The sequence below is a fragment of the Plasmodium sp. gorilla clade G2 genome (assembly GCF_900097015.1).
Source record: "Plasmodium sp. gorilla clade G2 genome assembly, chromosome: 12".
Classification (NCBI taxonomy): domain Eukaryota; phylum Apicomplexa; class Aconoidasida; order Haemosporida; family Plasmodiidae; genus Plasmodium; species Plasmodium adleri (nom. inval.).
Genome location: NC_041704.1, coordinates 149,047 through 174,478, shown reverse-complemented (window position 1 = coordinate 174,478; position 25,432 = coordinate 149,047). Strand labels below are relative to the sequence as shown.

At 18.1% G+C, this 25,432-nt stretch overlaps 7 protein-coding genes across 7 annotated transcripts; 3 read left to right on the top strand and 4 right to left on the bottom strand.

The window, feature by feature from the left end:
* Positions 1–348: 348 nt before the first annotated feature.
* On the bottom strand, positions 349–795 carry PADL01_1203700 (signal recognition particle subunit SRP14; the record flags this gene model as incomplete). The annotated part of the gene is made up of 2 exons (XM_028682984.1): positions 349–560; positions 693–795. The coding sequence occupies 2 exons, from the start codon at positions 793–795 to the stop codon at positions 349–351; spliced, it is 315 nt and encodes a 104-aa protein (XP_028539207.1).
* Positions 796–1,500: 705 nt separating this feature from the next.
* Positions 1,501–2,141, top strand: PADL01_1203600 (conserved Plasmodium protein, unknown function; the record flags this gene model as incomplete). The annotated part of the gene is made up of 2 exons (XM_028682983.1): positions 1,501–1,911; positions 2,031–2,141. The coding sequence occupies 2 exons, from the start codon at positions 1,501–1,503 to the stop codon at positions 2,139–2,141; spliced, it is 522 nt and encodes a 173-aa protein (XP_028539206.1).
* Positions 2,142–2,392: 251 nt separating this feature from the next.
* Positions 2,393–6,004, bottom strand: PADL01_1203500 (origin recognition complex subunit 1; the record flags this gene model as incomplete). The annotated part of the gene is made up of 1 exon (XM_028682982.1): positions 2,393–6,004. The coding sequence occupies one exon, from the start codon at positions 6,002–6,004 to the stop codon at positions 2,393–2,395; it is 3,612 nt and encodes a 1,203-aa protein (XP_028539205.1).
* Positions 6,005–10,630: 4,626 nt separating this feature from the next.
* On the top strand, positions 10,631–10,924 carry PADL01_1203400 (high mobility group protein B1; the record flags this gene model as incomplete). The annotated part of the gene is made up of 1 exon (XM_028682980.1): positions 10,631–10,924. One exon carries the CDS (start codon positions 10,631–10,633, stop codon positions 10,922–10,924), a length of 294 nt encoding a protein of 97 aa, XP_028539204.1.
* A 1,038-nt stretch (positions 10,925–11,962) lies between these two features.
* Positions 11,963–12,516, bottom strand: PADL01_1203300 (conserved Plasmodium protein, unknown function; the record flags this gene model as incomplete). Its single annotated transcript, XM_028682979.1, has 3 exons — positions 11,963–12,022; positions 12,197–12,313; positions 12,403–12,516. The coding sequence occupies 3 exons, from the start codon at positions 12,514–12,516 to the stop codon at positions 11,963–11,965; spliced, it is 291 nt and encodes a 96-aa protein (XP_028539203.1).
* A 744-nt stretch (positions 12,517–13,260) lies between these two features.
* Positions 13,261–15,046, bottom strand: PADL01_1203200 (conserved Plasmodium protein, unknown function; the record flags this gene model as incomplete). The annotated part of the gene is made up of 5 exons (XM_028682978.1): positions 13,261–13,359; positions 13,499–13,566; positions 13,714–13,769; positions 13,907–13,959; positions 14,081–15,046. The coding sequence occupies 5 exons, from the start codon at positions 15,044–15,046 to the stop codon at positions 13,261–13,263; spliced, it is 1,242 nt and encodes a 413-aa protein (XP_028539202.1).
* A 2,892-nt stretch (positions 15,047–17,938) lies between these two features.
* PADL01_1203100 (conserved protein, unknown function) lies at positions 17,939–24,750 on the top strand (the record flags this gene model as incomplete). The annotated part of the gene is made up of 6 exons (XM_028682977.1): positions 17,939–23,605; positions 23,750–23,872; positions 23,957–24,085; positions 24,201–24,299; positions 24,426–24,554; positions 24,646–24,750. The coding sequence occupies 6 exons, from the start codon at positions 17,939–17,941 to the stop codon at positions 24,748–24,750; spliced, it is 6,252 nt and encodes a 2,083-aa protein (XP_028539201.1).
* Positions 24,751–25,432: the final 682 nt, after the last annotated feature.

The window sequence follows — 25,432 nt, the reverse complement described above, 5'->3', positions numbered from 1 at the left end:
TAAATAAATCATATATATATAATATGTAATATAAATATTATATATATATATATTTTTTTTTTATAAAATTAAACGTTAAAATGGAAAATAAGAACAAGTTAATTAATTCAAAGGTATATATATGTATATTCATTTATTATATATATATTATATATTTTTTGATTTTTTTGATTTTTTTGATTTTTTTTGATTTTTTTTGATTTTTTTTTTAATCATAAGTTTTTTTTTTAAAGTGTACATAAAAAATATTAATATTTAATTAACAAAAAATTAGACATATATATAATATATATATATATATATATATATTTTTATTTATTCATTCATTTTGATAAAACTAGTCAGTCGTTAAGATTTTATAATACTGTTAATATTTTGAGTAAAGGATATTACATTATCATAAACATGTGTAGATATTTTTTTATTTTTACCATCTGTAGCTCTTATTAAGCACATATATTTCTTACTTCCCTTGTTATCACTCTTATTTACTTTTTTAATATTCTTTTTATCACCTGCGTCTTTGCTGCTCGTCAATGTTTTTATATCATTTCTTTTGACTTTTAAAAAAAAAATAAAAAAATAAATATATACATATATATAATAACTGTAAAAAGATATTTTTATTTTAATTTTAATTTTAATTTTAATTTTAATTTTAATTTTTTTTTTTTTTTTTTTTTTGTATATACCTCTTTTCATAGTTATCCATATGGATGTTTTCTTCTTCCCTTCTACAGGTCCACATAATTTATTGAGTTCCTGAATAAATAAGTCATTACTTAATAAAACCATTTTTTTGTATATTTTTTGTATTATTTTTTTTGACGCTTTAAAAAAATCAAATGTTAATATAAAAAGGAAAAAAATATGAAAATATCTGAATGGGATAAGAAATATTATATATATATTATATGTTTATATATATATATATTTTTTTTTTTTTTTTTTTTTTATATTGAAAAATAAAAGCTAGCTAAAATATAATATAATTTATGTTAAGAAATAAAAATAAAATTATTCATATATATATATATATATAATAAGTATTCATAAAATAAAAGAGTTTTTTATTTTCATGTTTATATTTTACAATATATAAAAAATATCTCCTTATATTATTATGTATATATAATGTATATATAATATTTATGTATATTTTTTTTTTTTATTGTAATTATTTTTCTTTATTCATATAAAATAAAATTTAAACGACCAATTAGAATAATTCACCATTTTGTATATATGTACATATAAAAAAAGAAATAGATATAAATCAATTTTTTATATCATATCAATAAAATAAAAGAATAAACACATATTTATTTATTATATATATATATTATATATATATATAGTATTATTTATAAATATATATTTCTTTTAAATATTAAATAAAAAAATGTTATGACACCATCTTTCCCCTTTTTTTTTTTTTTTTTTTTTTTTTTTTTTATTATTATTTTTCTTTAATATGTTGTAAAATATAAAAATCACATGATGAATAATATTGATTATATAGATGATGGTCCCGATCTTGATGAATTGTTAAAAAAAATTAGTGCTACTTATAAGGAATGTAATAAGTATGATAAGTATATAGAAAAGGATAAAGAATTTATAGAGGATGATGATATAGATGAGGAACAAATGAATGATAAAAAAAAAAAAAAAAACAATAGTAATAACTATTACAATAAGAATGAATATATACCTAATAATAATATGAATAATATGAATAAATATACTTATGATAATAATAAAAATTTGAATGTTACAAATAAGAAATCTGAGACAATAAATAAATTTGATGATATTAAGAATATTATAATGAACGAAAAAAAAAGAAAAAACAGTAGTAAACATGGACACATAAAAAATAAAAATGATAACATATTAAGGCATTTGAATGTAATAATATAAATAAATAAATATATACATATATATATATTTATATATATATATTTTATTTTTATTAATAATTTATAATTATGGTTTATTTTTTGTTATATTTTTTTTTTTTTTTTCAGATAAAAAGAAGAATAATAGTCCCAAGCAGCGACGAATCAGATGACAATGAAAAAGGTACATCCAAGAAGAGTATTTTATATTATTCAAAAAAGAAGAAAAGTATAAAGTAGTTACATAAAAATTTAAAAAAAAAAAAAAAAAAAAAAAAAAAATTGAGCACATGTTGTGCAAAATTTGATTTGTTAATAATATGTACATTAAAAAGAAAAAAAAAATATATATATATTATATTATTTATATATGTATATTTTTTTTTTTTTTTTTTTTTTTTTTTTTCTGTTTCAACATGTGAACCAAAATATCTGGTAAAAATATTTATATATATATATATATTTATTTTTTTATATCCTTTTTGATTGCACTAATAAAAGTTTAATTTCTTTGAACAGTCTGGGTCTTTCATTAAGGCTGTTATGATCAATTGTGTTTCAACATTAAGTTCTATTCCCATGTCTCCAGATTCTTTATCAATATCTGGACTTACTTGTGCTCTATTAATTTTCTGATTATTTGTTTTTTTGGAGGATTCATTGAAACCTAGTAATGCTTCTTTGGATTTATTTTTGGATATATCTTCTAATGGTATATATGGTCTGATAAGTAGTATTCCCATTTTAACTAATTTATCTAACATGATTTTAAAGAGTTCATTATCACTACACATGCCTATATACTTTCCACTTGTTTCTATAAGTATTTTATATCTATTTACTACTTTTTTATATGGTATAACAAATTCATTAATGATTCTTAATTCAATGATAAGACATGTAAGAAATATTTTAAAAGCCCAAGGTAAATAATTTATAGCATTTGTTAATGGAGAATCAAATAATTGATTTGTTGCTTCAGTTATATCTCTTGGAACGATTTTATTTCCTCTTTTATTTTCAAAAGCTTTACGACAAATTTGTAATGCTTTTCTAATATCTCCTGATACATTAGCTACTTTTCTAGCACATAATTGAATAGCTGTATGATCTATAATTTCTTTACAGTTTTCTAATCTTTCTTTAATAATTTTTTCAATTTCATCTCCTTTATATGGACTAAAAACTAATCTACCAAAAGCTAATCTTGATCTACATCTAGGTATTAGTCTATCTGGTAAATCCATTGTATTAGATATAGCAATAAGAACAAGTTTACTATTAATTTTAGTAGGCCAGTCAAATAATGTAAATAAAACTTTTTGTGTTTTTGTTATTAAATAATCTATTTCATCTATAATTAATATAGAAACATCTCTACTATCTTTTTGAGACTTATTAAATAATCTATCAATAATTTTAAATGAATTTAAAGCATTGGGTGGTTTCTTATTAAATAATTGTTTATAGAAAACTTGATATGCTGCATTAGGATGAACGACATTCATACCATTAATTTCATATACATTAAATGATGGTAGTAATTTTTTTTTACTTTTTATTTGCAATAATTGTATTACACTATAGACAGTAGCTGTTTTGCCTGTTCCTGGCATTCCACTAATATATAAGATTTGATTACTTCCAGATTGTTTAATTCCAGATTCTAAGAATCCATGTACTTCTTTAATTTCTTTTTCTCTACATGGTAAATATTTAGGTACTACATCTAACTGCATCATACGTATAGCTTTATCTGTTGGATCTTTAATATTTTTTAATAAATTAATATAATAATTTTCTTGATCTTCTTTAAGAGATGATTGTAAATCGTTGTTATTATGATCATTTTTTTTGATAACATTGAGTGAAAATGAATCTGCATTACTATCTTTATATTTGGTAGTTTTGGATTTATTAATATAACTCACATGTTTTATATTTGCATTTGTATTTGCATTTGTATTTGAATTTGCATTTACATTTGCATTTGTATTTGAATTTGCATTTGTTGTTGTTTGTGATTTATTTGTATATCCCTTTTTATTACTTTTTTGGGATCCATGTGTATCATTTGTCTTATCATTTATTTTATCATTTATCTTTAATTTTTCTATAATAAGTTTTAATGATTTATTTTTATTTAATTTTTTTTCATTAGCAAAATAATAATATAAATCACTAGAACCCAAAACTAGATTATTCCAGTGTTCATCATTAGGTATGAAACATAATCGATCTTCTTTATCTTTTATATAATGTGTACATAGAAATTTATTTTTTCCTTTTCTTGCATGTGTATCTTCTTCAAAGTTTTCTATTTCATTGTAGACATATATTTTTTTATAAATATAATTAGCATTTAATATAGTGAAGCTAATATTTCCTAGTAGATTATAATATTTAGTATCATCATTAAGATAAATATTGAAATCTTCTTTACATCTCCTAGATGTTTGTTTTTTTTCAAGTCCTCTTATAAGTTCTTCATCACATTCGTCATAATAAAAACATATTTCTACTTCTATAATTTTACTGTTAGTGCTTTTATAGAAGCTTGAGATTTTCCCTTTTTTTAGTAGATAAATATTATCTTTTACATTATTAGATTTGACATTATAGTTATTATTTTGATTTTTAATATCATCACATTTTAGATTATTCTTCTTATTATTAAAATTATTATTATTATTATTGTTGTTATTATTATTGTTGTTGTTGTTATTGTTGGGTGTATAGAAAATTAATACATCTTCTCCTATACTATATTCCTCATCATTAATGATGAGAGATTCATATATAATACCATCTTGATATTCACAAGAATTTTCAGTAACAACTTTAATTGTATTACTTTTTATAGTTCTTTGCACTTCTTCCATTGTATATGTGTTTATATATCTACTTTTGAATTTTTTTGTGATTTCCTGTGTATTATCTTTTGAATGTTGATTATATGTATTTATTGTTTTTGATTTATTGTATCTATTATTTTGATTGTTATTTGTATGTTTGTTGTTACTATCAGTAGGATAATTATTATTGACATTATATTTATTATTATTATTGTGATTATTATTATTATTATTATTATTATTAGGTGGGTTTTTTTTTTTTTTGGTATTATTATTCCTATCTGGAATATTTTTTTCATCATATTTAATTCTTTTACTTTTATGAGGACTTAATAAATCTGAATCGATTGCAATGGATTGACTAGATCTTTTAAGATTATTCATTTTGTTTATATTATTATTTTTTATATTATTTTTTATATTATTTTTTAAAATATTTTTCACATGATCATTGTTTTTGGTATGACTTCTTAAAATTCTTTTTTCGAAATTATTATTTTCATCTTGACTTTGATCACTTGTCCTTTTGTTTTCTTTTTCTTTGTTACTTTGATTATTCTTTAGATTGAATGTATTTTTTTTGGATATATTTTTTTTTGTCATTTTATCTTGATATATATTATGTGTGTTATTTGTTTTTTCTTTATTTATTTGTTGATTGGATGGAAGAGTATGTATATCTTTTTTTTGTGGTTTTTCTGATATGTTATTATAAATTTGATGTTTATTCTTATGATTGTAATTACAATTATTATTATTTAAAGAAATAAGACTAGTGTTATTTTTTTTTTTAATTGTATTTTCGTATTCATCGAAGGTATTTCTTAATGATGATAATGATGATGATGATGATAAGGATGAAGAAGAGGATTCATCTAGATTATATTTTTCTTTTTTATTTATAGAAATAAATTTGTTACCATTATATTCAATGGTTTGTTTATTATGTTCGTTTAAATCAATATAAAAATCTTGTGTACTATTTTTTATATTATTATAATCATATATATTAAAATTATTTTTTTTATTATTATGTGTATTTATTATATTATGATTTAAATCCTGATCTATTTCTTTATTTATTGATGTGTTGTAGTGATAATTATTTTTTTCTTCTTTTTTTATTGTGTTTTCAAAATTTAAAATATTTAATTTACTAACATTTAATTTTATTCCTTTTTTTGTTGGACTTAATATCTCATTTTCATTTTCTTGAAAATTTTGAAATATTTTTTTCTTAGGAGTCATTATTTTTTAACCATATCTAAAATGAGGATAACATAAAAAAAAAAAAAAAAGAAAAAAGAAAAAAAAAAAAAAAAAAAAAAAAAAAAAAAAAAACATACATATATTATATATATATATATATTATATATATTATAATGTTTATAAGTAAATATATATTAGGATATAATAAAACTTATTTAATAAAATGAATAATATTAATGTGTATTTCAAAAAAAAAAAAAAAAAAAGAAGTATATTTGTATTTATGTATATCTTATAAAATATTTAAATATTAAAAAAGCTATTTGATCATTATACTTGTTACATATTATTAGATTTATATTACATTTTTTAAAGATTATAATATACAATGATATAAGTTTATTGTTTAAATGAAGTATAAATGAATAAATAAATAAAAAAATATATATATAAATATATATATTTATATATATTTTATCTCCTTTTTGAATATTGTGATTTGTACGCATTACTGAGTAATATTGAAATATATTATGTGTATGATTTTTTTCTTTCTTTTTTTTTTTTTTAAGGAATGTAAAAGTATGCCTGTAGTTATGATATGCTTAGGTTTTACAATTGAATGATATTCTATATATATATATATATAAAGATAAGTATTATAATATTTTTTATAAGTTAATATATATAAGTTTATATATATGTGTACTTTTTAGTATAGGTAATGAGAACTTATTTGAATAGACAAATGTTAGTTTGATAAAATTGTTTGTTTGTGTGTAAGTGTGTTTTTTTTTTTTTTTTTTTTTTTTTTTCTCTCTCCTAATTATTTCTTCAATATATATATATAAATATCAAATAGTTGAAAGATATATATTAATATATTTTTTTGAAGAAATATGAGATTAAATTTTTTTGTAGTTATAGTAATAAAAGACTGAGATGTATAATAATTAAAATGTCGATAAAATATTAACATAAATATTGTCCCTTTTTAAAAAAAATGAATGTATTTAATATTTTGCGACAGCAAATATAATTTTTTTTTTTTTCTCACACATTGAACGATAATATTGTGATATATAAATATGTAAATATATAAATAAATATATATATATATATATATATGAATAATGTGCAAAAAGTGAAATACTTTTTTTTTGTTTTTACCTTTTAGTTATAAAAATAAAAAGGGAAATTATATATATATATATATTTATTTATTTATTTTTTGTGTGGATATGTTCATTATATTATTCCGTTTTGAATATAATAAATATACTATGAATTGTATAAAATAATTTTATAATATATGAACAATATATTTTGTTTATGTTTCGATTTATCTATTTTTTTTTTTTTTTTCTTTATTCCTCAAAATAATGTAATATATGCAAAAAGAAAAATAAAATGTTATGATAAATAATATGTGTAAATTATTATGATGATAATTACAAGATATGATATAAAGAAAATTAATTTTTTTTTTTAATAAACACTGAATTAAAAATCGGGGTTTTAACTTTAAATCAAAAATATATATATATATATATTATTATATACATATGTGTGTAATATGTTAAATTGAACTTTTTTTTTCTTTCTTTTTTTTTTTTCTTTTTTTTTTTTTAAGGGGATATTTATAGCTTTTTAAAATGAGAATATTAAATAAATTATTAGCAAATAAAAAAAAGAAACAAAACAAAAAAATGATCATAAAAATATGGTGGAATAATAATTTTTAAAATAAATAAAAATATATATATATATATATATATATATATATATATTTTTATGTAACATTTATTTGTTCTGTATCATAAAGAGAAAAGAACATAAAATTAAGACATAAAAAAATATGCTCTCATTTTTATTTTCTTTTATAAAGATATATTATGTATACCTTTTTTTGTCATATAATATTATTTTTGCAGAATGTTAAAAAAAAAAAAATTAAATAATAACAACAGATATAAATATATTTCTTCATATATATATATATATATATATATATATATATATATATTTTGATTCATCCTTGTTCGTTCTTTGAAAAAAAAAAGGAATATTTTTATATAAATATATATTTTTAAAAGAATGGAATATAATAATATGCTAAGAATGAAATAGCGCTTTTAAAACCTTATACATTTAAATAAAAAAAATCAAAGAAAAATATAAAATAAATATATATATATATATATATTATATTTTCTCATTGGCTTTATTTATAAATCCTTTTATATTTTAATATACGCATAATATATTACATTTAATAAATAATGTTTTCTTATTCATATGCGGAATATAAAAAAACCTAGTTCTATTTTTTTTTATTTTTTTTAAATGAAATAAAGTTCAATTACTTTATATTTTTATTCATCATATTAAGTAGAATTATCCTTATATTATTTATATGAAAAAAGAAAGATCTGAAATATGACAAATAAAGAAATAACACCAATATTTTGTAGGTACATACATATATATATAAACATATGTTATATAAATATTATATTATATATATGTATCTTTTTTTTTTTTTTTTTTTTTTTTATATCTTTTTATTAATTATTATTGTTGACGCATTAGTCAAAAGAAAAATAAATCTCATAAGGAAATAATTATAATGTTATTTTGTTATGAGAAAGAAAAGTATATATATATATAATATATATATTTTTTTTTAATATATTTATAATATATATAATATTATAAATATATTATTATTACATGTAATTAATTAATATATATATATATATAATTATATATATATATAATAACTTAATAAAAAAAAGGAATGAATGAATGAATAATGAATGCATATTAAATAGAAAAAAATTAAAATAGTATATATATATATATATATTTTATACCTTATATGAATAATACATATATAAAAATTATATTATTGTATACATAAAATATATTATATATATATATATATGATAATTTTTTTTTATTTATATAAGAAAAAGAAAATTATAAGATTTGTTATATTATATATATATAATATATATATATATTATATATATATATAATACTAATTTTATATATTATTTTTTTATTTATATATATTATTTATACATTGCTCTTTATATAAAAAAAATATATATATATTATATATATACATAATAATATATATATTATATATATATATATATATATATAATGCACATGACATTTTTTATTGTTTTATTTTATTAAATTTTTTGATATATATATTATATATATATATAATTTTATTATGCAATATAAAAAAATAATACTACCATATTATTTAATATATTATTTTTTTTTATTATATAAAAATTTAATATATATATTATTAATAATATATATATATAATATTTATATATAACATAATATTATATTATAATATACATATATAATATATATATAAATACAAAAAAAACAAAATTTTTAAGTTTAATATTATTTTAAATAAATTTTTTCTTTTAAATTTTTAAAATATTTCAAGTATATAATTTTTTTTTTTTTTTTTTTTTGCCTTAATATATATATATTTATTTATTTTTATCGCTATTTTTAAAATGATATGTTTTTAATATGTAAAAAGATATATATATATAATAAATAAATATATTTATTATATATAATATTTATATATATTTTTTTATGCGTATACAATATATTTATATATATATATATTTTTGTTTGTTTTAAATGTTTTAAAAAAATAATATATATTAATTTATATATATATATTAATTATATTATATTATATAACGAATACTTTTTTTTTATATATAATAAATATTACTATGATGAATTATATATATTATATCAAAATATATATAATATAATAAATTATAATCTTATTAAAATTCTTTTTCTTTTTCTTTTGCTTTTGCTTTTTTTTTTTTTTTAAATAAATATAATAATATATATATATATAATAAAATATATTTTAAAGCGAATAAAAAAAAAAAAAAGAAAAAATAATATAATATATTTATATATATATATATTATATATAAATCATTATATATATGTTTATATTTTTTTATATTAAAATAGTTGATTATATATATAATATATAATAATATATGATATATATATATATATATTTATTTTTATTAATCCCAAGTTTATGAATATCATATTATATTCAGTATTATAATATATATATATAATTTTATAAAACCATTTTAAAGTATTAATATCAAAATATTTATTATATTTATATTTATATATATCACAATATTTGTATCAAAAGATTCCAAGTTGCTTTTAAAATAAATATATATTTTTTTTTAAAGATTTATTAATCATATTATTAATTGTATTAGTTTTGAATATATATATATATTTATATATATCTTGTATTTTAAGCCTTGTATGAATATTTTACATATATATATAATATAATATAAATCTTTATCTTTATTCATTTTTTTCTCTCTCTCTCTTTTTTTTTTTTTTTTATATATATTCTTTCGTATTATAAATTATCTTTAATTTTTTTTAAATATATAAGCCATAGCATAGTTTTATTTTAATAAACCATTGCCACTTAATAGAATATATATATATAAAAATACATATATATATTTATATATATATATATTTATATATTGTTTATTTTGAATATTTAAGAATTTTTTTTTTTTGGATACACATTATTATATATAAAAATTCAAAATGAAGAATACAGGTAAAGAAGTACGTAAGAGAAGAAAGAACAAAAAAGACCCCCATGCCCCCAAGAGATCCTTATCAGCTTATATGTTTTTTGCAAAAGAGAAAAGAGCAGAAATTATTAGTAAACAGCCAGAATTAAGTAAAGATGTTGCAACAGTAGGTAAAATGATTGGAGAAGCATGGAATAAATTAGGAGAAAAAGAAAAAGCCCCATTTGAAAAAAAAGCACAAGAAGATAAATTGAGATATGAAAAGGAAAAAGCAGAATATGCAAATATGAAAATGAAAGCTTAAATGGGGTCAAAAAATGAAAATATATAAAGAGAAATAAGCTAACAAAATAGGCAAATAATTATAATATATATATATGTATATATATATATATATATATATATATATATGTATGTATGTACTTGTGCATTTATGCATTTATGTATGGCTTTATTTTTTTTTTTTTTTTATATTTTTAATACCCGATCAATCTTAAGCATTAGACATATATATATATAATATATGTATGTATAGTTTGAATGTGTTTTATTGAGAAAAAAAAAAAAAAAAATATATATTTATATATATATGTTATAAAATTGAGAATGTTTTTAAAAAAATGAGAAAATATTACATATATATATATATATGTATATGTAATATTATACGAATAACTTAGTTTTTTTTTTTTATTATTTAAAGTCTTTTTTTTTTTTTTTTTTTTTTTGAAGTATTATAAAAATGATATGGATATATGAAGTTACATATATATGTTACAACTGCAGATAGAGGAAACGAGAAACAAATATATATATATGTTTATGTATGTATATATCAGTGAACAAAAAAAAAAAAAAAAAAAAAAAAAAAATATATATATATATAATATATATAATTTAATATATTTAGAAAGTCCTCACTTTTTTTTTTTTTTTTTTTTTTTTTTTAAAGTAAATATGTATATATATATATATATATATATTTATTTATTTATTTAATTGTGTATTAAACAACATATATTATAAAGATTTTTTTTTTTATCATTTTAATAATAACTATATATATATAAATATATGTATAAATTTTTCTTATTAAAAGAATAAAGAATCGATCAATATGTTTTCTATGGTTTAAAAGGTGTTTAATAAAAGAAAATTTTAATTTATACGTAGTCATATTTTTATAGTTCATATATATACACATATATATATATATATATTTAAAGAGTAAAATAAAATACGAAAAAATTAAGGGGGAAAAAATAAGAAAGATAATAAAATAAAGACAAATGTCTATAAAAAAAAATAAAATATATATAAAATATGGATATATATATATATATTATTTTTTCTTTATATATATATGAATTTCTAAGATTTTTCTTCTATCGGGTCCCGTTGCCTACAAAAGAAAAGAATATATATAAATATATATATATATATATATATTTTGTTTATGGGGCAACCTATTAAATGTGGTATTACACTATAAATATTATATATATATATATATATATATATATATATATATATATATATATTTATATTTATATTTATATTTATATTTCCATATTACTGTTAAATTATTATATTTTATAATATAATCAAAGTGTTCGTTTTTTTCCTTCAATACTTCAAGTATGCTAAGAGCCTTCGTAATTGCATATTGACGTCCTATAATTTTTACATTACCCTTTAAAATAAAAAAAAATATAACATATATTTAAATGATACATATATAGATATATACATATATATTTTTTTTTATTTTTTATATCATACTGTTTTTAATTTATGTAAACATTCTTCTACATATTTGTGTATGCTATCTTTTGATTTAATACTAATTAATATTTCTGAATATTCAGTTTTATCGTCATTTGGTATTATATTCATACTGATAATTTTTATTTATTTATTCTTATAATATATTAATTTTTTTATATATTTAATACATTTTTTTTTCTCTTTTTTTTTTTTTAAAATTTCATAAATAGATATTTTATAAAGTAATATTATTTTATTTTATTTTATTTTTTTAAACGACAGCTTAAGAACAACAGGCAAAAATTTGAAGGTAATTATTTATAAATAAAAAAAAAAAAAAAAAAAAAAAAAATACAAACATATATACTATACATATATATAATTATATATAATAATATGAAATAAATTATATTTGATATTTATTATAATATATTTTTTTTTTTTTATACCTTTTAAGGAATTCATTAAGGTAATATATAAATAATTGAAAAAAGAATTTTCTTTTTTTTTTTCAAAATATTACTATTACATATTTATAATATGTTATTATGTACATATTTATTATTGTTATATTGAAAAAAATAAAGAAGAATCTTTAAAGTGGTATTTTATAATATATATATATATGAGGATATATGTTATATTATATTTGCTTCAATATATATATATATTATTTTTTTGGGGTTGAGAATATTTTTAAAAAGAATATTTTTTTTCTTATTTTTAAAATAAGTTTTAATTAAAATGTGTAGAATAAACATATTGTATAGAAAATATTTTTCTAAAAAACAAAAAAAAAAAAATATATACAAAAATAAAAATAAAAAGAATAAAAAGATTAATTAAAATAAAATTTATAAATATATAAAAACATTATTCTTGAAATAAGGATGATAGAAGTACGTTGATAAAATCTGGGTTGTCCATGTATTCATAATTGTTATCAATTTTGTTATCCCTTGGCTCAGGAAGCTGCAAAAGAAAAATAAAAAATAAATAATAAGAAAAAATATTATATATATATATATATATATATATCTTACATACTACATAAAATTTATTAATAATATATATATATATATATATATATATATATATATATTTTTCTTACCATAAAATTAACTAATTTGGGTATGGGTTCATTTGATAAGACTTTTCCCTTATTCTCCTTTTTATTATCTACACAAAAATATATATATATATATATATATATATATATATGTATATGTATATATTAAACTTATTTACTTAATATATATATGCAAAAATATAGACATTACATATATATATCAATTTTTTTTTTTTTTTTTTTTCTTTAAATATTACATTTTTTTTTTATCTTATAAATTTGTCTTTGACTTTTTAATAACTCGCTATCTTCCCTACATCAAAAAAAAAAAAAAAATAAATAAATAAATAAGTAAGTAAAATAATATATATATATATATATATATATATATATATATATTATCTTTATTTAAACTAATATTATTTTATTTTTTTTTTTTTTTTCTCTTACTGGTTGTCCTTTAAATTTTGTATAGCATTTAACAAGAACTTTTTATAATAAGCCTAAAGGGATAAATATAAAAAAGTGACATTAAAAATGAAAAGAATTAAATATAACCATAAATATATAATATATATATATATATATATATATTTTTCTATTCATTATGTGCTTTTGTTTTACCTCGTCGTCATATATATACTTGTTGAGATTAAACTCCTTGTCGTTATTTAAGTAATCATATAGATCCTTTCCAATGATATCATAACTTATATTTTGAGGATATGATTTTTCTATTATTGATGGTAATTCAAACATTACTTGATTTATTTGTGAAGAGATTGGCTGTTCATATGTTTTTATAGTTTTAATAGAACTGAGTTTTGTTATTTTGTGAATAATATCAAAAAAATTTAAACACATATTTTTTGAATATGTAAACCATGTATCTATTAAAGAAAATAGTTTTTGTTCACTATGTGTTGAATGTTGAATATAAATGTTTCTTCTGTTTTGAAAGAATTCTTTATCATCTTCATCACATATTATATCTATATCATTTATTTTATTTTCATTAATAGGAATATTTCTTTTTAGAAAATATTTTTTTAAAAATGTATGTAAGATGATCAATACTTTGGTTATCTGTTCTTTTACTTCTTCTTCATTTTCTTGTATATTATTTAATAAGGATAATATGCTATTATTATGATTATTTTGGATGTGATCATTATGTGTAATATTATTATTGAATGTTACAAATGATAATAAAGGTAACTTATTTGATAATGTTAATACTTTTTGAGTCAATATTCTTATTCTTAATAAATGTTTATATAATTTAATTTGTTCATTTACTTGTTTTGATATTTCTTTTATATCATCATAATCATTATTTAATAAATCTGAATCATCTGAAATGTTATTGTCATCATCATTATATTTTTTACCTTTTAATTTTTTCCCATTTTTATAATTTTTAATTTCTAATTTATATAATTCATCTAACTTTGTTTTTTCATCTTTTTTTTTTTTTTTTTTTGATAATCCCTTTTTCTTTTCAGTTTTGTCCTTTTTTATTTTTAACTTGGGTTTTTTGTTTTTCTTTATCTTTTTAATGCTTGTAACATTTTCTCCATCTGATTCCATATTTTTATTTCTACAAATAAATATTATATATATATAATATATATATGGTTCTCTTAATAAAAGTATAGAATTTTAGTTTTATTAATAAAATATATATATATATATATATTATTATTTCTTATTGTTTTAAACTTTACAAAAGTAATATAACATCTTTCTATAAATAAATTTGTATGAACATAAATGAATGTGATTATTTTATTTTTTTATTGGTTTTTATATATCATTCAATATATATATGGAAATATATTTTTTCTATATTTATAAAGCTTTAAGTTTTTTTTATTTTATTTTATTTTATTTTATTTTTTATTTTATATGGGACATAAAAATTATATTTTAATGAAAAAATTGATTCCTATAATTTTTTTTATATAACAATGTAGAAAATTATATTTTTCCAAATTATATATAATGTTAAAAATTTATGTACATATATATATATTATATATATATATAATTATATTTTTAAATGTATTATTTTTTATTAGGGGTAAAATTACATATTACTTATATTTTTATGGGCTCTACAAAGAAAAACATGTTTATCATATTAGGCTCTTAAAATAAATTGTATATATAATATATAGATATATAATATGTATTATAAATTATTAATATATAATTATATATTTTTTAATTAATTTTAATATTATGTTGAAAAATATGAGGATTTTTATTTCTATTTTATTATTTATATCAATATTTTTAAAATATATATTTTTTTTTATTTAACTTTTTTTGCAATTTTTTACTGTTCACTAAAATAAAAAAAAAAAAAGACTGTATTTTAATCTATGTCACCATTTTTTTTTTTTTTTTTTTTCATTCTTTCTTTTTAGGATTAATAAAATGAACATTATTATATATACCTTTATGTAAAGTTCCAGCGTTTACATTTTACTTATATATATATATATATATATATATATATATATGCATTTTTATATATTTATTTAATTGTATTAATTTTAAAATAAGGAGTAAGGAAAATATACATATAAACATATATTATGATACCATAAAATTTTATACAATTTTATCAAACCATTTCTTTTATTTTAATTTTATATTTAATAGTAGAAATAAATTGTAAGTAGACAAATTTATATATATATATATATATATATATATATGTATAAAAGTTTTTGTAAAATATTATGAACAGTTCAGGTTAAATATTTACAAAACAACCATTTTGTTCATATTATTAAATATATTTTCAAATTGAAATTAGTAAATGTTTCATAGTGTAGTTGTTAAGAGTAAAAAAATATATATAAAGTTATTATGAACAATTAACTATGAATTATATGAACAAGTCATACATTTTTAAATATTTCTTAAATTTATTTATTTTGGTTATATATTTTTTGCACACTTAAAAAAGAAATTATTCTTAAATACGAATATAATATTTTAATGTGATTATTTATATGTGGGAGCATAAAATACTTTATTTTTGGATAAGAACAAAAGATCGTTGTAGTAAAAATAAAAGAAGTTATAATATTTGATTATATTATGATAATATTTTATGAATTATTTCTTTTATTAACATTTACTTTATATATATATATATATATATATATATATATATATATATATTATTGGTATATTATGTGTAAAAAGGGTCCTTCGATTAATAATACGATAACATAATTCGTTTATATATATATGTAAATGTACATATGTATATGTATGTGTATGATATAGAAACATTTCATTCACACAACAATGTGACGGGTTTATTTAAAAAATATTATCATTAATTAACCTGTCAATATATATATATGTATGTATGTATGTTTAAATGTTCATTTTAAAGTTCAGATTTTTTTATCATTCATTTTTATATTCTTATGTATATGTTTTTTTATTTTTCGCTGTTTTTCAATTATTTCAACAGTTTCTAAATGAAACCTGTTCATGTGTGAAGGATAGTTTGAACGTAAACATATGAATAAAATTTGTATATATTATATGTATAAATAAACATATTTTTTTTTTTTTCTTCTTTGAACTTATATAAAATATATAATTTAAACAAAATAAAAACTATAATTATAAAAGAAAAAAATTACATAATATAATATAAATATATAATATATATGTATATATTATTTTATATATATCATTTTTCATTAATATATATATTTTAAACGTATTTTAAATAAAACATCACAAAACAGTTGATTTAAATATTATATATATATATATATAAGATATATACATATAACGTAAAAAAAAATATATTTTTAAAAATTTGAAAAATTCAAATGTACGAAAAATATAAAAGTGCTCATTTTTTTTTTTTTTTTTTTTTTTTTTTTTTTTTTTTTTTTTTTTTTTTTGAAAAATACGTTAAACACATTTATATATTTAACTCGTGTATTTTTTTTTTTTTTTTTTTATTATATGTATATAAAACAAATTGTTAAATTGTATAATAAATAAAATATATACATATGTTATTTGAATAAATTTTTTTATAATGCAAAAAAAAATGATTCTTTCCATATATGATAGTACACGATAAAAAAAAAAAAAAAAAAAAAAAAAGAAAAAAAAAAAAATTAATAACTTTATCCATTTAAAAAATTATTTATTTTTTTATTTCATATAATTTTATTTATTTATTTGTTTATTTATATTTGTTATATATATATATATATATATATATATATATAATAATATATATACATACATAAATGTTTAATTTATTTTATTTTATTTTTTTTTTAAAAATAACAAGTAGTAAACATATAAATAGTAAATAATAAAAAAAAAAATATATATATATTTATATATATTTATATATTTATAATTTTTTTTTTTTTTTTTTTTTTTTTTGTAATTGTATAAATATAATATCATTACAATAAATCTGCAATGGCAAAACAAAGGTTAACAGCACTCGACATACGTGCCATTGTTACATTATGCAAAAAGAATATTGTGGGATGTATTGTAACTAATATATACAATATATCTAATAAGATATATGTGATAAAATGTTCAAAGAAGGAACAGAAACTTTTTTTCTTAGTTGAAGCAGAAAAGAGAATACATATAACAGAATGGAAAAGAGAAAAGGATGTGATGCCTTCATCATTTACTATGAAATTAAGAAAACATTTACGTTCACGTAAAATTTCGAATATAAAACAATTAGGAGCTGATAGAGTTATTGATATACAATTTGGATATGATGAAAAGGCTAGTCATTTAATTGTAGAATTATATATTGCAGGAAATATAATATTAACTGATGAGAATTATAAGATCCTTAGTATTTTAAAGAGTAATGATACTATAATGGGAAGAAAATATATTGTGAATGATATATATAATGTAGAAGAGCACATGTCTGTTTTATTGTATAAGAATTTGAAAGGATCAGATGATAAGGAATATTTAAAAAAATGTATAATAGAAATATTGTTATATTATAATAATATTAATATGGATAATTTAATTTTGAAAGATGGTGATGAACTAAATAATAAAGTAAATAACGTTAATAATATTAATAAGAATGTTACAATAAATAATGGGGATATAGAATATAATAAAATGGGTTTGAAAAATGATGATACTGAACAAAAGATGAATGGCAATAATAATGATAGTAATATGTCTGGCACAAAGGGACAAGAGAAATTTAAAAATGAAAAGGATAAAAATGATAAAAATGATAAAAGTAATAAAAGTAGTAAAAGTGATAAAAATAATAAAAATAATAAAGACAATAAAAATAATAAAAATAAGAACAATAAAAATAGTGATGATATTAATAATGTAAAGAATGGGCATAAGAATGATAATAAAGTTGATAATCCTAATTGTAGTGATAATGAAAAAACGAAGAAGGTAAAAAAATTAAAAACTCTATGTGATTTAGCTTGTAAATTAATATTATTCGCACACAACGATTTAATAATACATTCCTTTTTGGAATGTCAGGTAAATCCTTTAGATTTATTAGAAAATTATGATATAAATCAACTATGTGAAATATTTTGCCCTGTAATAAAGGAATGTTTATCAGTATTAAATAAGTTAAGTGATGAAACATTTATGATAAAAGGATATGGTTTTTATAATTTAGAAAATGACAAGAATAAAAATAAAAATATTAAAACATGTAATACGAATAAAAAGGAAATAGATATAGATAAAGATACAAATAATGATGATGATAATAAAGAATTAAGAAATAATAACAGTATCGAAAAAAAAGAAGAATATAATTTTTCTGAATTCTCTCCCATTATTCTGAAGAATCATGAAATGAAAATAAATGAGAACAAAATAAAATACATTTCATTTGATGATTATAATTTATGTGTGGATACATATTTCAGCAAAATGGAATTATCAAAATATGATAAGCAGCAAGAAATTACTAAGAGTAAAAATGCAATAACAAAAGTAGATAAGATAAAATTAGATCATGAAAGGAGAATAGACCAATTAGAGAAAGAAGTATTATTATTAAAAAAGAAAATAACATTAATACAATTAAATGATGTATTAATCGAAGAAGGAATTAAATTAATGCGTTCAGCACTTTCGACAAGTGCAAACTGGGAAAAAATATGGGAGCATATAAAAATATTTAAGAAGCAAGAACATCCAATTGCTGTACGTATAAAGTCAGTAAATTTTAAGAATTGTGAAATGGATTACTTATTGAGTGACTGTGATGATAAGATGAATAATAAAACGGATGATGATGATGATGATGAAAATGAAGAAAATGATGATATATATAATGATGATAATAAAAAACCATGTGGTGCTAACAAAAAGTTTGCTGTTACCATTAATTTAAATAACTCTGTGTATGGAAATATTGAAGATTATCAGAGATTAAGAAAAAAGGCAGAAGAAAAAATTAGAAAGACAAAAATGGCTACCGATTTTGCTGTTAAAAAAGTTGAGAAGAAAAAAAAGAACAAAGATAATAATAATAATAATAAACAAAAAGGAAAAGTAAAATCAAGTGTTGGTCAAATTCAAAAGTTAAGAAAAGTGTACTGGTTTGAAAAATTTCATTGGTTTATATCGTCTGAAAATTATTTAGTGATAGCTGGAAGAGATGCATTACAAAATGAAATATTATTTAGAAGATATTTTCAAAAGAATGATATTTATGTACATGCAGATATACATGGTGCAGCATCTTGTATTATTAAAAACCCTTATAAGGATACACCAATTCCTGACAAGACCCTTTCTGAAGCTGGCCAGCTAGCCATTTGTAGAAGTTCTGCATGGAACAACAAAATAATTACTTCTGCTTGGTGGGTATATTACAATCAGGTGAGTAAGTCTGCTCCTAGTGGGGAATATTTAAAAACGGGTTCTTTTGTAATAAGAGGAAAGAAAAATTATTTGCCTCATGTAAAGTTAGAAATGGGATTTTGTGTTCTTTTTCAAATTGAGAAGGATGAAGAGTTGAATGTGGAGGACGTTCCTTTGGAGGAGAATAATATGGATCTTGATGAAACAAGAAAGGAGAATAGCAAAGATGATGATATGGCAAATAATAAGATGGAAAATGATAAGATGGAAAATATTAAAAGGGAAAATATTAAATCAGAAAATAATAAAATGGAAAGTGAGTTAGATAACAATAATTTGAATTATTTAAATAATATTTCTGTTCCTTATATTAATGAAGAGGATGTTGTTGGAATTACTTCAGATAAAATAAATGAAAACGATTCTGCAAAATGTGTGATACACAAAAAATTTAGTAACATTAATATGATGGAAGAAAATAATATGTTGAATGTTTGTGTTTTAAGAGGAACGAACGAGAATAAAAATTATAATAGCAGACGTATATGTATAAAATTATTGTATGATATATTAAGTGATGATATATTTAAGAAAAATGTTTACAATAAATTTGCCTTTGCATGGTATATCATAAAATCAAAGAGTTCTATGATAAAAGGAAAGAAAAATAGAAAGGGATTTAATAAATATATATATTACTTTACAAGAAATAAGAAGGACATATATAACATGATATATATTTTATATCCTGTAGTGATATATAATATGTTAAGAAGAATGAATAATCCTATGAATATATATAAAAAGAAATGTTTGGATTATATATATGTTAATAAATTTTATCACACGTTTTGTAAAATAATAAAATATTTTTTCCAGATTTATAATATATTAATTACAAAAAGGAATAGCTCTTTAGAAAAAGAAAGTTTTATTGAAATATATAAATATAAGAATTATATAATAAATACATTTTTTAAAGGATTAAAGGGTAATACAATATTGGTAGATAGTATATATAATTTTCTTATTTATATGGATAGCATATTTTATGATAGATATAAATCTTCACAAGATGTAAATAATATATTTTCTTTGTCCTATTATAATAAAGATGTAGAAGAGGATAGTTGGGGAAATATATATAAAAATGTGTATATGGAGGATAATATAAATGGTGTAAATAAGAAGATGTTAAATGATATGATGGAATATAAAGAGAATTATGATTTATCAAATTATGATTTATCACATTATGATTATGCTATTAACACATGCATGGAAAATCGTTTCTTTGTTGCATGCGAAGTTTATGGTAGGCCCGTAACATTTAAGGACGATAGTGATGAAGAAATAAATTGTTCAGAAAAAAAGAATGAAAATATAATAAATGAGGAAGATGTAAATTCTTTATGTAGTAGCTACAGTGAAGTTAGCGAAACTGAAAAAGGAAATAAGAAAGGCAAAAAGAAGAATGTTACTTTTGTATGTGATGATGAGAATAAGGAGAAGTGTGTTTCATTTAACATGGAAAGAAATGATGATAATGTTAATAATGATAAGAAATCAAATGAAAATGTATCTAGACCATTTAGATCTCGCAAAGGAACTGGTTATGTAAAAATGGATATGAATAAATTATTAAAGGATATAGAAGAGGACGATGATGATGAAAAAAAGAAACAAGTAAGTTTCAAAAGGAAGGGTATAACTAGTGACGTAATAAAAAGGACAGTATCCTTTTCATCAGAAGAAGAACATATTTGTGTTGAGCAACCTGCTTCATTGTATATGCCAAGACCAGTAAGGACAAGAAAGGCAACTGGTTTTGTTAAAATGGATATGAAAAAATTGTTAGATGAAATAGGAGTTGATGATGAGCTAAATGATGAAAATATAGAAAGTGATGAAAACAAGTTTGAAGAGAAAGGAAAGAAGGTGACTTTTCAGAATTACAAGAATAATGATGCTATAAAAAAGAGTGTATCTTTTTCTTCAGAAGAGGAATATATACCTGTAGATGAGCCGGTGTCATTGAAGGTGACTAGACCTGTTAGATCAAGGAAGGCTACTGGTTTTGTTAAAATGGATGTTAGTAAATTGTTACAACAAATAGGTTCTGATGATCATAATGAAGAAATGAGAGATGATGATAAAAAGGAAAAAAAGGTAACATTTAAAAATAAGGATATAAGTAGCGAATTAGATAAAAAAAGTACAACTGCATATACATCTGAAGAGGACCATAATATTTGTTCTAAGAATTCTGAATCTTCTCCTAAGTTTCGATCTGTGAGGTCAAGAAAACCGACTGGTTTTGTTAAAATGGACGTTAGTAAATTATTAAGAGAAGTAGAATATGAAAAAGAAGAAGATGATGGAAGAGCTGTTAGGTTTGACAATAATATGAGAAGTAACGATGGAATGAAAAAAACAGTTTCATTTTCATCAGAGGAGGAATATATTCCTGTGAATCAATCAGAAACTGTGAATAATGCAAGACCTGTGAGGACTCGTAAGGCTACAGGTTTTGTTAAAGTGGATATGAGTAAATTATTAAAGGAGGTGGAGCAAGAATTAGAAGAAGAAGAAAAGGAGGATGATTATGATGATGTTGTTGGAATAGAAGAGAAAAAAAAAAAAAAGCGTCGAGAGCAGTTAGAATGTGATATAAAGGATGAAGGCGAACATAACAACAATAATAATAATAATAGTGATGATGATGATAATTTGAGAAAAGATAATAAAAAGGTAACGTTTAATGATAAAATATGTGATCTTATGAATAGAAAGATTGTATCTTTTTCTTCAGAGGAAGAACATATTCCTGTTGACGAACGTGTGTCTTTAAATATGGTAAGGCCAGTGAGAACACGAAAACCTACTGGATTTGTAAATGTTGATGTTAGTAAATTACTTATGGATATAGGAAGTAAGGATTTTAAGGATGAAGATGAAGAAAAGAGTGATGATGAAAGTGAAGAGAAAAGTGAAGAACAAAGTGAAGAACAAAGTGAAGATGATGATGAGGACGCGAGTGAAGAATATTCAGTTGGAAAGAAAAAAACCAATTATGATAATAATAATAATAATAATGTTAGTGACAAGGATGGATTAAATAATTCTGGAGACGATAATTCCTATGTAGAGGATACTTATGGTAATAATAAAAATAAAACTAAAAGAAATAAAGAAAATGATACATTAAAAAAAAGTGTTTCTTTTGAATGTAATGAAAATAAAAATAAGGTAAGAATGTGTGTATAATATTATATATATATATGTATGTATATGTATATATTGTAATATATATATGTAGATAATCCCATATACATATATTTTTTTTTTTTTTTCTTTTTAATTTAAATATTTGTAAATATTTATATATATTAGAATAATGTACATTTATTAAGAGGGGCTCGAACGAAGAAAAAACGTATGAAGAAAAAATATAAGGAGCAAGAAGATGATGAGGAATCAAGGGCATTGCATATGAAAATAATTGGTTCAAAAATGGTAAGGAGAAATATATTTAAAAAATATATATATATCTATATATATATATTTATATATATATACATATGTTTATTTTTATTTTAGATGAAACATGAAATTGAAAAGCCAAAAAAAAAAGAGGAAGAATTAAAACCGTTCGAAACGCAAAATAAGTATAAAGGTCCAAAGGAAGTTATAACAAATTATGAGAAAATAAATGAGGATGATATGGATGTAAGAATAATTTTTTTAAATATGTGCAAAAAAAAAAACATAAAAAATAATAATAATAATAATAATAATAATAAATGAGTATATATATATATATATTTTTTTTTATTTTTTATAGATAAAATTAAATGAAATACATAAATTAACCAATTCACCTAGTGAGGGAGATAATTTGTCATTTGCAATTCCTATGTGTGCTCCTTATTCAGCCATACAAGTAAAAATAAAATGGAAACAAAAAAAAAAAAAATACTTATATGTATTAATTCATTTATGTGGTGTTGATATTACCATTGTGATATATTTTTTTTTATTTTATTTTTTTTTTTTAAATTTTTTGTAGACTCATAAATATAAAATCAAACTTGTTCCAGGAAATACGAAGAAAGGGAAGGTGGCAGATTCTTGTATTTCATATTTTTTAAAAAATGCTACAAATGAAAAAGAGAAGGAATTAATAAAAAATATATCGGTAATTTTAATTTTGTTTTGATGATATATATATTATAAAAAAATATATATATATATATTTTTTTTTTTTTTATGTTATTTTAATTTTTTAGATGGATGAATTAGGAAATTGCATTATAGCAAATTGTACTCCTGATTTGAAGGAATTAAAAGAATTATCAAAAAATAATTTTATAGGAAAAGGAAGAAAAAAGTAGACATGTGATAAATTAAATGTTTTAATGTTGTAAATGATTGTATCATGTTTTTATTATTTTTATATATGTATTAATTTTCATTGAATGAAGTGACTGAAGAAAGTAAAGAATTATATATACATACATATAAGTTATATATATTTTTTTATTTTCTTCAAAAATGTAATTACCTTTGTTTTTAAGATTTTTTTTTTTTTTTGTATTATTATTATATAATTATATATATATATATATATATATATAATTACATATATGATCAAAAAATATAGAAGGAAAAAAAAAAAAAAAACTTGATTTTTCTATTATAATTTATTTAATTTATAATTAAATATTTTTTATCATGTTTAATTCAATGTTTTTTTTTAGAAATATAAATTATAAAAAATAATAATATTTTAAATGAATATATTTATAAATGTTTAAGGCGTATCATTTTTATTAATATATATATTATGTCATATATTATATATATTTTTTTTTTTTTAATTGTTCATTGTTGTGGATGAGATATGTAAAAAAAAAAAAAAAAAAAATATAGATATAATTTTTCAACATTATAAATATTATATATATATATATATTTATTAATAAATAAAAGCAAGCAAAACAAATTAAAATTACATTTAATTGAATATATATGTTTTTGTTTATTTATTTATTAAAAATATGACTGCTTCTATTT